This window comes from Dromaius novaehollandiae, chromosome 5, assembly GCF_036370855.1.
Source record: "Dromaius novaehollandiae isolate bDroNov1 chromosome 5, bDroNov1.hap1, whole genome shotgun sequence".
NCBI classification, from domain to species: domain Eukaryota; kingdom Metazoa; phylum Chordata; class Aves; order Casuariiformes; family Dromaiidae; genus Dromaius; species Dromaius novaehollandiae.
In genome coordinates, this window is record NC_088102.1 from 55,478,457 (window position 1) to 55,490,798 (window position 12,342).

The 12,342-nt window shown below is 34.3% G+C and overlaps 1 protein-coding gene across 8 annotated transcripts in view; it reads left to right on the top strand.

Annotated features, from left to right (window-relative positions):
- Nucleotides 1-12,342, top strand: part of ANO3 (anoctamin 3) — a 304,803-nt gene that overhangs the window by 200,835 nt on the left and 91,626 nt on the right. For all 8 annotated transcript variants that reach the window (XR_010389446.1, XM_064512865.1, XM_064512866.1 and 5 more), the window contains 10 exons: nucleotides 974-1,056; nucleotides 2,384-2,524; nucleotides 2,896-3,060; nucleotides 4,484-4,520; nucleotides 6,569-6,680; nucleotides 7,957-8,014; nucleotides 9,032-9,129; nucleotides 10,865-11,010; nucleotides 11,130-11,282; nucleotides 11,953-12,100. Coding sequence is in view for 7 of the 8 variants with exons in the window: in XM_064512865.1 (XP_064368935.1) it covers nucleotides 974-1,056; nucleotides 2,384-2,524; nucleotides 2,896-3,060; nucleotides 4,484-4,520; nucleotides 6,569-6,680; nucleotides 7,957-8,014; nucleotides 9,032-9,129; nucleotides 10,865-11,010; nucleotides 11,130-11,282; nucleotides 11,953-12,100 (1,141 nt within the window). In the remaining variant the exon portion in view is untranslated. The remainder of the gene's footprint in view (nucleotides 1-973; nucleotides 1,057-2,383; nucleotides 2,525-2,895; nucleotides 3,061-4,483; nucleotides 4,521-6,568; nucleotides 6,681-7,956; nucleotides 8,015-9,031; nucleotides 9,130-10,864; nucleotides 11,011-11,129; nucleotides 11,283-11,952; nucleotides 12,101-12,342) is intronic.

Here is a 12,342-nt window from a genome sequence, read left to right on the forward strand (position 1 = left end):
ACTGTATGTCTTGTTTTCATACAGAGGTCGTTGGTAAAAGTCAAGGCTTTGCACTTTCAGAGTTGAGAGTTCTGGATAAGAGATGAGTCAGTAATACCTAGCAGCTGTGACTGGAGGCACTTGATTGCAAGGAAGTCTGACTAGTGGGGTTAGTAGAGTAATGGAGTAAAATGAAGACAGGCTGGGAAAGATCCAGACCTTTCTGTAGAACTGGCCAGATATTTGAATTTCAAAATTCTGATGATTTTCAACTGACATTTTAACTGGAAATTAGCACAAGAGAAGTTCTTTGTGAATTGCTTTTTCCAGGGTTCCTCTTTTATACTTTTAGCTTTTGACTCTACTTTCTCAATAGCCTTTTATCACAGCAAAATTACCATGAATTCTGTGATTACGATGATTGTCTGAGAGTATTGCAGCATTTATTGAGAAGATCAGGTGAGCCTTGAAAAGAGGAAGGCTCTTTAGCTGGCAGGTATAGTTAGCTATTAGGCCTCAACTGGTTAATCTACATGGATGATTTTCTTTATCGTTGTAGCAGAAAGTGTTCCATGCACATAAATACCATAGGAGACATTATGTTTATTAATTATTCATGTTATACCAGAGCCTAAAAGCAGTAACTTATAGACAAATAAGTAAGCAACTTATTCCAAAGCTGAGGGTAAGGACAGGATGAAATGAACAGCATTCCAAGAGCAGGGTATATTCGACTGCGGATATGTCATTTGTCCCTTAAGTGAGTCTAGCATTCCTCCGAGACCACAACTTGTATCTTTATTACTTTTATTACTCAAATTTCAACTACTATTTACATAAGCTAAAACATTTCCCAATCTCAAAGAGTTTCATGTACTTCAGTAGTTCATCCTTCCTGAATTATCAATTTACATATCGTTGATTTTTTTTGAAATCTGCAAGGACTTCTTTTCTTTCTTTTCTGTAACTAAAATGTAGTTTGTGATTTCCACAGCTACAGTATTTCTAGAGTTTTGGAAAAGACGGAGAGCTGTATTAACCTATGACTGGGACCTGATAGACTGGGAAGATGAAGAGGTAATACAAAACAGAAGTAAATTTGAAAATCTTGCAATCAGCATGATATAAGTGTAACTACTGATACATATTGTATGCCAGTAATCTGAAATTGCTATTCAGATTATATTTGCATTTATAACTCTAGTTGCAGAATACACAGGTATACTTGAAAATGTACAAGAATACTTGTGTATTCTGTAACTTGAGATACAAATGCAATGTAATTCTGGATTTATTAAAAGTATCCTTTAAAAGAAAGAATGGAAATTACTTTTGCTTTGCTTACGATGGATTCTTAAATAGAAATAAAAATATGAGCATCCATATTTAAAAACCTGTGATGAGATGGAGTCATAAAAAGGAGGTGACTCCTGTAAAAGGCAATTCAAACTTTTAAGTTCTGCTCTACCCTAGCAAGCCCAGCCATTTCAAGGTTTCAAGCCCTGTGGAATGAATAGTGCCCTAAAACAGACATCAATATATGCTGGGAAAGAGGGGAAGTATGTTAAAGTCTTGATGGGACTCTCTGGATGAGCAGTTAGCCACATTTCTGTACAAAGTTCCCACAGTAACTTTGGAAGAAAACTAAGCAAAAAGCAAAATAGTACACGTACAGAGGTTAGTAACTACTATTGATGTCAGCACAGATGCCTGCAAAGTTTTCAATTCTACAGTCTCCTGTCCAGAGGTTCCTCATCCTCCTTAGGTGTGGTACTAGAACAAGTGAAGGGACAGAGCCTAGATTTTAGGTCACCCCTGGAGTCATAACTTAACCTGTAACAGTCTGCTATCACTATCAGCAGTGGTCAAATGATTTCATTACTTTACTCCATAAATCAGTAGTGAATACAGATGTAATATAATTTAGCTATATTGGTGACTCAAATGCAGTCTAAGTCAATACGGACTTTGTCGTTACTCTTTTATAGGTTTCAAGAGACTTGTAGATAATAGCTATCAGCTCTTAATACATGGTTTCGTATCACAAAAAACACCATCATAACTGGCATTAATTTTATAGTTTTCTTACCAATTTCTGCAGAGAAACTAGTGTTTAAATCAGCATTATGACCCATGATCTTTTTAATACCATCACAAAATGAGGAAAACTTGTACTGCACTGCTGTACTGTTTCTGCTCTTTGAGGGACCCTTGAGCTGCTCCCAGGGATTTTCACAAGAGCAAGTTGTTTGGATATCTGGGTTGGAGGATTTTAAGAAAGAATTTTTATCAGTATAAATTTATTAGCATTATATCATATGTATGTCTGGTTGTTTGATACTTCAATACTGTTAGATACAGTGAAATAATTACAAAATAAATGGAATCTTTCATGTTATTCCAGGAAGAACTGCGCCCACAGTTTGAAGCTAAATATTCCCAAGTGGAAAGAGTAAATCCCATCACAGGAAAACCTGAACCTTTTCAGCCTTTCCCTGATAAGCTTAGTCGACTGATGGTGTCTGTCTCAGGAATATTCTTCATGGTATTGTTTAATAATACTGGAATTATTAAGGACATTAATGTTATTCTGATATAAATATTAATTTAAATCATGAGTGCATTCCTTAAGATTAATGGATTTATATAACAGCATAGGCAGTGCTGATCAGATCAAGTTTACTGCTTGTTTATGCAGTTTTTTCTTTCAAAAAGTGTAGTATAGTTGTATTGTGAAGGTACAGTAAAGAGACATTTTAATTTAGCAGTTTAGTATTTTACTTCTCTGAAAGAGTCTACTCACTGAAGTGAATAGGAATCTATAAAATACTTGTTAATCTATTGATTCAGTGGAAAATATTTCAGGTATTGTTTACTTTGTTCTAATTTCTCTACTCCATAAACGCTTATGTCTAGATTTCGCTGGTACTCACTGCAGTATTTGCAGTTGTGGTGTATCGTCTGGTAGCTATGGAACAATTTGCATCTTTCAAGTGGTATTTCATCAAAAAGTATTGGCAGTTTGCAACATCTGGCACTGGAGTCTGTATCAATTTTATGATCATCATGTCACTCAATGTGGTAAGTTTTTGATTTTTTAAAAAGAAAGGATTAATTCAAAAGAGAAATTTTTACAAACTTGCAGAGTTTACTGTATGTCTGAAATACACGTTCTTGCTTATTCATATCTCTGTGCCCAACTCTACTATTTCAGAGTTTTTTCCTCTTGATATTATGTTTGTCAAAATTTTTTTCCAACTCTCTGCCTAATTTGTCACTACACATCTTTGACTGTGTCATGAAGTCACGGTAGTACAGAATACTGCTTTCTACATTTGCATTTTTGTTTTTTTACATTACCTGTTACAGTAAGTCTCTTCTCAAAATGGAACCAAATTATTTTCTTCCTGGCTGAGAATTTACTCCGTGTTTGGTTTTTTTGTTTGTTTTTTTGTTTTGGTTTGGTTTTTTTAATGATGACCTCTGAATTCTCCCCTTTCTTATTTACAATGCAGCTCTGATATTAGTGTTAAACAGTTAGAAGCACTGTGATGTATGATTTCAGGTTAAGCTTTTCTCTCAGGTAATACAATGAGTTTAAACATCTGCTATGATAGCACAATGTGCATTGGTATAAATTCTATTCCTTCAGCTGCAGTAGAATTTCTCATTTTTCTATTACAACACAGGCACTAATAAGTAAAAAGGAATAATAGCACAGCAAAGCAATGGTTGTTATTTCTTTAAGGGAGATTGTGTACTTGTTGCAATAAGAAAGCATTCTTCAAAACAGACTGTCATATATTTATTGCTATTATTACATGGCAATTCTAAGTCATAAAAATTACTTTCCAGAAAACAAGCACATGAAAGCTATTGAAAGTAACTTGCTATCAACAGTAAATATTCAAGAAAATATTTGTGTTTTCAGAATTGGTAATTATCGTGGGCTAACCTGTCATTTAAAGTAAAGACTGGAGATAATTAATAAATAGCCAAATAAGGAAGTTTTCAGTAGAAGACTGAAACCCTCTTCAGTATGCACATTCATGCAAAAGAAAGATTCATGGTAAAGGCTTTCCCCTACTTTAAGATCACATAGATTTGCTTCTAATGGTAGAGCATAAGCATCTAACTGCTCATTAAGAAAATTGTTGATGTTTGAGCACTTCTCTTGATTTATAGGCTCTTGATTTATATATATATGTGTGTGTGTGTGTGTGTATAAATATTTATATATATACACATAGTATGTATATACACAGTGTATATACATGCATACATTTTTATGGCTAAAGAGAAAAGATACAAAAATAGTTCAATAAAATTTTCATTGGAAACTATATATCAACAGCTAAGACATTGCCTTCCCTTCTCTGTTCAGTTTACTTGATGCTGTAGGACAACAGAATACTTATGTTTTTAATTCTAGTTTTCATTCTGTATTTGACATCACAACAGACAATATTTGCTATACTTACACCATCTCTTTTTTCTGTTTTAGGTATATGAAAAGGTTGCCTACCTCCTGACAGATTTAGGTACGTAGGTCTTTACTACTCCATATAACCTCACTAGTTGTGGCATATGCATTCATATTTCCACAGAATAGGTTTTTGAAAGCTTCAGATATGCATAATAAGATACCGGCATTTCCCTAATTAAGTGAGAAGTGTCAAGGAAAAAAAGTTATGACGATTGAACAAAGGAAATAATGCAAAAGAAAGGAATTCATTATAATACTTCTACACCATTTTATGTGTTTAGTAGTATCCATTGAAAAAAAAAAGACAGATTATAACAGAACAAAATCAAAGCATATTCTTCTTAAAATACTAATACAGAAATTTCTGATTCTTCCCAAATGCTTTGTTAATTTTTATTTTTTTAATTACCACTTTCCCATGGAAAAATTGTGTTAAGGTAAAATTACATCTTCAAAGATAAAAATATTATGTCATAAATTTTAAAGTAGCTCTAATTCTGCTTCATTTAAACATTTATAATAAAGCTTCTAGGTGTGATTCAGTCATAGGGGGATAGCTTTCTAAATTATAATATATTTATAATGATAATAAAACAAGAAAGTAAAAACAGCTTTTAAGATCTCTTACTATGTGAATATGTTATCTTGCAGCACATCTTCTTACATGTTCTCTTCTAGCCCAAGTCAAAATGTGCAGTTGATTTTGTCATAGTTTAAAGCAAGCTCACTTTTTAAATTTAAGAGCTCCCTCTTCTGGTTAAAGGACTGATGAACATATATTAAATAACGTTCAAAACTTTATAGAGGTATTTCAGATAACAGGCAAACAAACAGGGTAGAAAGATCCAGAATGTATAGTCAGCTTATTCAAATTATTAAAATATTGTAACATTATTTTTGACAGATCACACTGATTTTTATTCCTACTTAACTGAACCTTTTTAGTATATTGTCTCAGACCAGGGAATGAGAAAGAAAATAATGATTTCATTTACATATACGAGCTGATTTTTCCAACAGAACATAAAAAAAGCCTCTTGGCTTAAGCATAATGGAACATCAGTTGTATGAGCTATGGAGTTCACTCACTTCCTAACATATTGGTCTTCAAACAGAAGGATGTCATGTTAAATTCTGAGGAATTCATTATAATACTTCTAATAATGCAGCATCCACACGGAGAGTTCGTATACTGTAAATTCATATCCTAATTTATTTCAAAGCAGGCTTTACCTTTATACCAAAGCAATAAATAGTATTAATTTTAATTGAAAAATGAAGGCTATTTAGACCTATGAGTCATACATGTGCTTTGAAACTTTTACCAATGTACTGTATTCCAAATTTGATTCATCAACCAAAGCATTTTGAAATTATTACCAAAAAATGTTGATTTTCACAATTTTCACCCGTTTCTAAATAAGACAAATCATGTCCTAAAAGCCATAAGGAAAAATGTCCAAGGATGTGAAGACTGACATGGAATATTTGTAGTTCTAATGCACATTTCTACATTTCTGTGCAAAAAAAAAAAAAAAGAAAGATCTCCATCCTTTCTGCATTCCATTATAAGTTGTCTGACACTTCACAGGCTTTATCACAGAGGAGGTCTTGAGGATGAAGTAGTGGTCTTATGGAAATGTTTAGGAGGTGAGATGCTTGGGTGAGAAACCAACTGACTATTGTCTGTTCTCCTTTCCCTCTGCTTTCCTTCTCTGGCCCTGTCCATTTCTCTGCTGATGCCAGGTGCTTTTGTGTAACCATGAAAAAAAAACAAGATGTCTCTAGAGTTAAAATTAAGGATTCACACTGAATTTAGATTTTTCAAAATGAAAACAACAATTTCCCTCAAAGTTCCGGGGCATTCTGTAACTCAGGGACTTGTATCTGCAGTTGTCACGTAGACACGTAGCTAGCCTGAGCTGGGCAGGAATTTTGTGACCTGCAGCCTGAGTGCTATGAGAAAAAACTAACTGCAGCCTGATGGGCTATCATGACTTCAACCCATCACTTGTTTTGTTAGTGCTGGTTGATTTATGAGCAGAGTTGGACATAACTTGATTTCATTTTTGTGTACGTAATATGTGCTGTGTCATTGCATAGAGCACCCTCGAACAGAATCTGAATGGGAAAACAGCTTTGCCTTGAAAATGTTCCTCTTCCAGTTTGTCAACTTGAACAGCTCTATCTTTTATATTGCTTTTTTCCTTGGCAGGTAAGTTATCATTTGCTAACTGCTATTAAAGAAAACTTACACAGGACCCATAATTTTATAGGTTTGAAGAAAATATGTGGAAGTTTTTAAATGTAACATTTAGATGTGATACAGTTTCTGGAGATGATTAACAGCAAAAAATATTATTTTCAACTCCATGTGAAGGTTGAATTCTTGAAATCTTTGTTTATGAAACAAGACAGTAAAAACTCTGCTTTTTATGAGGGTCTGTATACTTTACTTTCATACTAAAACCAAAAGCATTTATGAGAATTCAGAACTTTTGAAAATAAAGCCACATCCTAATGTGGATCTGTATTTAACCTAAGTAATAAGCTTTATTCATTTTTCTCAGTTAATCCCATTTGGTAAGATTTCTTAGGACCCATTTCTGTAAATAGTAACTACTGTCTGTCAGGTTTGATACAAAAGTAGGAGGCAGGAATTCTGAATCCAATTTTTGTATGTATCAGTAGTTCAGAGTATGAGATATTGGACAGGTCTAACCTCGCTTCAGCTTCACTTCAGTTTCTTTATGATCAGAATGATCATTCCTGCAGAACATATGCTATATTTCAAAGTAGAATCTGTAAAGTTTTATAATTTAATTTTTTGTTCCAGATCTTTTAGAGAAAATTTCTACTAAAGACTGTTGGTAATATCTGCTTGTTATATCTAGCAATGTATTTGCCGTAAAGTTTCTAAACTTCTTTGTATCTTACTACATCCTGTGTCTAGTAGACACAGTATCCTGTCTTGTATTTCTTTTTCTTCCTTATGCATAATTTTCACTGAGATCATTAATAATTCTGAATCAGTTCATTTCACAGACTCATTTCACAAGAGTCTGCTAGGTCTATAGGAAGGGTTTGTTTATGATGAGTTTGGAACTGATTTTATGCTTTTATGTCATGATGCAATCCAATACAAACTTCACTTGTGCAAGCTGATCCCTGTGCTGCAATAGATTCCTTCCAATTGCAATGGTTTGACTTCTTAGAAGTAGATTAGACAGCTTGGGTATCTAATATCTAAAATTCCTGAAGCTAGGATTTCAGTTCTGGACATAATAAAAACTCAGGATCTCTTGTAGAATGATGGTCTCTTTACTGGTTTGCATTCTGAAACAACTGCCTCTTACAGATATCAGATTTAAACCCATGGGATTTAATCTGTTTGTACTTCATGAGTTTGCGCAGTGGATGTTGTAAAATAACTCTAGTGATACAGGGTGATCTTGGAATGTCCACTGAGAAACAAAAATCTTATTTTCCAGATTTGCAGGCCGCCCAGGGAAGTACAACAAGCTTTTTAACAGATGGAGACTGGAAGAGGTAAACAATCCCATTTTGTGTTCCTGTGAAATTTCCATGAGTACAAAGGAAACTGTGGAATGGCTGAAAGACGTGAATTATGTCCAGTGTGAAAGATTTATTATTCCATCTAAGTGTAGTGAAGAATAAACTTTTATTCATAGCAGAAGATAGGAAACTGGAGATGTGTTTTTCCTCCTGTGTTCTCAGCTGTGCTGAGTGACTCTGAATGAGACACTTAGTTCTTTCTGCCTCTTGTTTGTGAAAAGCAAACTGTGATACTCCCTTACCTCGCTGGCAGCATTTGAGTCCTAAATTGTTGGTATCTCCAGGGTATGTGGAATTTTTGGATGGAGGACATACATGTAGTGCCATCAGTTTTCCTTGCCAGCTTCTTAAGTTTGTGCCAGTGAGAAAATACTGATTTAAAGGAAAAAGAAAAAAAACAATGTTTCAAATTTTGGCTAGTAAATGTGTTTAAGACCTGAACTTCTCTTGATATCAGTAGCATGCTGTCATTGTCTCTGATATCAGTAAAGCCTTGGTAACCACAGAGTAAAATACCGCAACTTGGTAGTCACTTGGTCTAAAAAAGTTTCTGTAATTACTAAACATGCTAATATATATTACTTAATTTAACATACATCGTTTTGGAAATTTGCATGGTTAAGATACTGGTAGTAGAGATTCCACTGCTAAATCGCTGTTCGGACCTAGGATATTACAAATAAAATATTACGCCAGTCTTTTGAAATGAAGGCATATCCATTGGCCTAAGTGAAGCAAACTTTATCATTTATGATAGGTCTATCGCATATGTCTATCCTTAAACCGGATAACACCATCCAGTTCACCAAGAAATGAAATGCCTTAAGAGTGTTCCATTAAAGTCTATGTTAATACTTCTGTTGTTAATTTTCTCTTAGTATTCCTGTAGCTGGAGAATAGTGTTTTTTATTATCCATAGTTGAGTATTTTCCATTCACCCTGTGAACAAATAAAAATAAAAGGAATTCTCTGATTTTCTATTTGTTTCAGTGTCATCCTAGTGGCTGCTTGATAGATCTGTGTTTGCAAATGGGAGTTATTATGGTTTTGAAACAAATGTGGAACAACTTCATGGAACTAGGCTATCCGTAAGTTCAGTTGTTAATATTTGTTTTACAAGCAGTGATCACATATCAGGGTGATTCAGTGAAAAGGAAATTTTTTATTTTTTTTTTCGAGTGGAGGGTAGAATATGGCCTTTAATTGAAATTCATTATCTAAACTGATGAAGACGTAGTGTGCAGCTGCAATATCCCTGTGTGGAAATATATGTTCATAAGCACTTAAAATGGGATTCTTTTAGCAGGTTCAGGTTTACATACCTTGTGCTATCACTCAAAACTTAATCCTCAAAGTGTATTTTTAAACTCCCTTAAGCAGGTGGGGGGAGACTTGTTACTAGTGTTTACACAAGTTCAATACTCGCTCTGAAGCCTAAAAATGCAGTTGTGAAATATGTAACTGGGTCTACGGTCTTCCCCTTCATACTGTGAGAAAGATAAAGAGAGTATAAATAGGACAGTCTTGCCAAAATTACTATTTAAAAAATAACACATTTGGAGAATGTTTCCTCTTTTTCCATCTCACCTTCACATACTGTGATACTGTAAATTTATTCCCAAAGAAAGCATTAGCTTCTCAGGGTATGTTACCATTTACATTGTTTATTGTGATTTAGCTTTCCATAATACAAACAGAGCTGTTTAGCTGCTGAAGAGAGTAATAGCGCTAAGAGTCTTACAGTTCTTTTGGAAACTGGATGAATATCTTTTCAGTAAAAGCAAAAGGTTGCTCATCAAATTCTAGTTTAATCGAAGTCTCAGCCTTGAAAATATGTCAGAAAATTATGTTCACAATGTGCAATCATCCTGCAGATGATGGGCAGCGCACTGCATTGCTGTAAGATGTGAAGTTCTGAAAAGAAAAAAGCTACGTGAAGCATCAGGCCTCCTTGTCTTCTCAGCCCAGCAGTATCTTTACTCTGTCTAGAATTTGTTTTAGAGCATGCTTTGTCAGTCTATTATGTTCCTTTACAGAAAGCCGTGTTTTGTTTTTACAAAACCGTTGTTTGCAGCTTACCTTTCAGTAACAAGACAGATAAAAAGCTAAACACTAAACTAGCTTGAGAAGGAATAGCAGCCTGTTAATAAAAATAGTAATAAAAAAATATTTCCCATCATCAGTCCCTTTTTAGTGATGTCTAGAAACCAAATGATAGACTTGAACCTCCTCCTGTGCCAATACTGGTTCATATTTTTCATTCATAGAACACTTTAATCTGTGCAACTTTGTTAATATTTATAACTACAGTGTGAAAGGATCTCTGCACAGCTTCATAATAAACATTCTTAAATATTTGCAGCTTCAGCAACACCTTGTTAAACACCGTGTCCTGTTTCAGGAGAAAAATACTTCGTAGACCATCTTTATGTTCAGTCAAAGAAAATAGATTAATATATTCTAGTATCTTAGAGTCCTTTGAGAGCTCCACTTATTTGGTTTCTCTTTTGTAGGATTACACCCACTAAAAGCCTTATTTATTTTTTATTTCACTCAGGAAGCAGGATTTTTTCCCTTTTTTATATTTAGGCACACAGGTTAAGTCCTAGAAATGTAATCTATGAGACTTTCCTTATTCTGGAAAGCTCAGTGGTACAATGTCTAGCATGCTACATTAAATACACAATTAAAATCATAATGCAAATATCAGAACTTTAAAATTTTGTTTTATACAATACTGTAAATATTGTATACAACAGTACCAGCAAATACTGTCAATCACTGAGCAAGTGCAGTCAGTAATGCTGTGTTTATCTAATACAGGTTACTACAGAATTGGTGGTCACGACGCAAAATGAAGAGAGGAGGGCAATTAATGGAACATAAAGTTTCTCTACCTCAGTGGGAAAAAGATTGGAATCTGCAGCCTATGAATCTCCATGGCTTAATGGATGAATACTTAGAGATGGGTGAGCAAATTTAGAGAGAGATTTAAAAAAAAAAAAAAAAAAAAGGGAGGGAGGGGGGTAGTTTTACCTTAAAAGATCTTTTACATTTCCAATTTCTAACCGCAGAACTTTTTTTCTAGTTTTACAGTTTGGCTTTACCACCATCTTTGTTGCTGCCTTCCCACTGGCACCTCTCCTGGCATTGCTTAACAATATCATAGAAATAAGGTTAGACGCATACAAATTTGTCACTCAGTGGCGGAGACCTATGCCTGCAAGAGCAACAGATATAGGTGAGAGAACCTGATGACTATCGTGATCAGGTACCACCTCTTTGTGTTTTCTTCTTTGATGCAGCTTAACCCCTGAAATAATTCATCTTTCAAGAACGTAATTGATATGTAGTCTACAGACATCAATAATGACTGACTTATAAGCAGCGAAAGCACACTCGGTTGCTTTATCTAAGAGGACTTCTTTTCAAAATTCCTTTCCATTTCTAATAAGGGAACATAATAGTTAGAATTTTGAAAATAGGCCATTCATTCAGATGCTTAAGTGTTATTTTAGGCTCTTCTTTTAGGCTTCTGATTTGCTGAACTCAAGACCTAAAATGCTGTCCAAAATCAATAGAATTTCAAAATTGACATTCCATAAAACGTGAGGACTAAATTCACTTTTGGTTTTGAATTGAACTAAATGAAATAAAAATAAATCTCATTCCAAAAGTTTTTATTTGGCCTTTATAAGTAAAGATTTTGTTTATACTTTTAATGCTTAGCTATTCCTTCTTAGCAAGGTGTACCTTACTTCCATTCAGGTGGAGCTTGAGGTGGCAGGAATGTTGAGACATAGCTTAATCTTGATCTGGCTTTTTTGACTCAATAATTCTTTCTCAGTAAGAAAGGAAAACTACAAAGAAAATAACCTTATGGACTTTTTTGTCATTGCTCTTATTCCTAGGTATCTGGTATGGGATTTTGGAAGGAATTGGAGTTCTGGCTGTCATCACCAATGCCTTTGTTATTGCCATTACTTCGGATTACATTCCACGTTTTGTCTATGCATACAAATATGGCCCCTGCACAGATCAAGGATACAGACAAGAAAAGTAATGAAGATATTTTTATGTAAACATTTATATTTCAATGGAAGTGTGCTTTTGCTCCTGTCTTTCATTAGCAATATTTTTTCTTTTTCATCCGTACAAAACGTCACAGACTTTAAGTGCAAGTTTCCTGGTTAGCTCCACAGTTACATCAGTGGAAAATCTTGACTCCCCTCCTAAACGCATACAGAAAAGTGCAATATGAATCAGCAGTTTTCAGGCTTTTCCTACATGAGCTTTCTTTC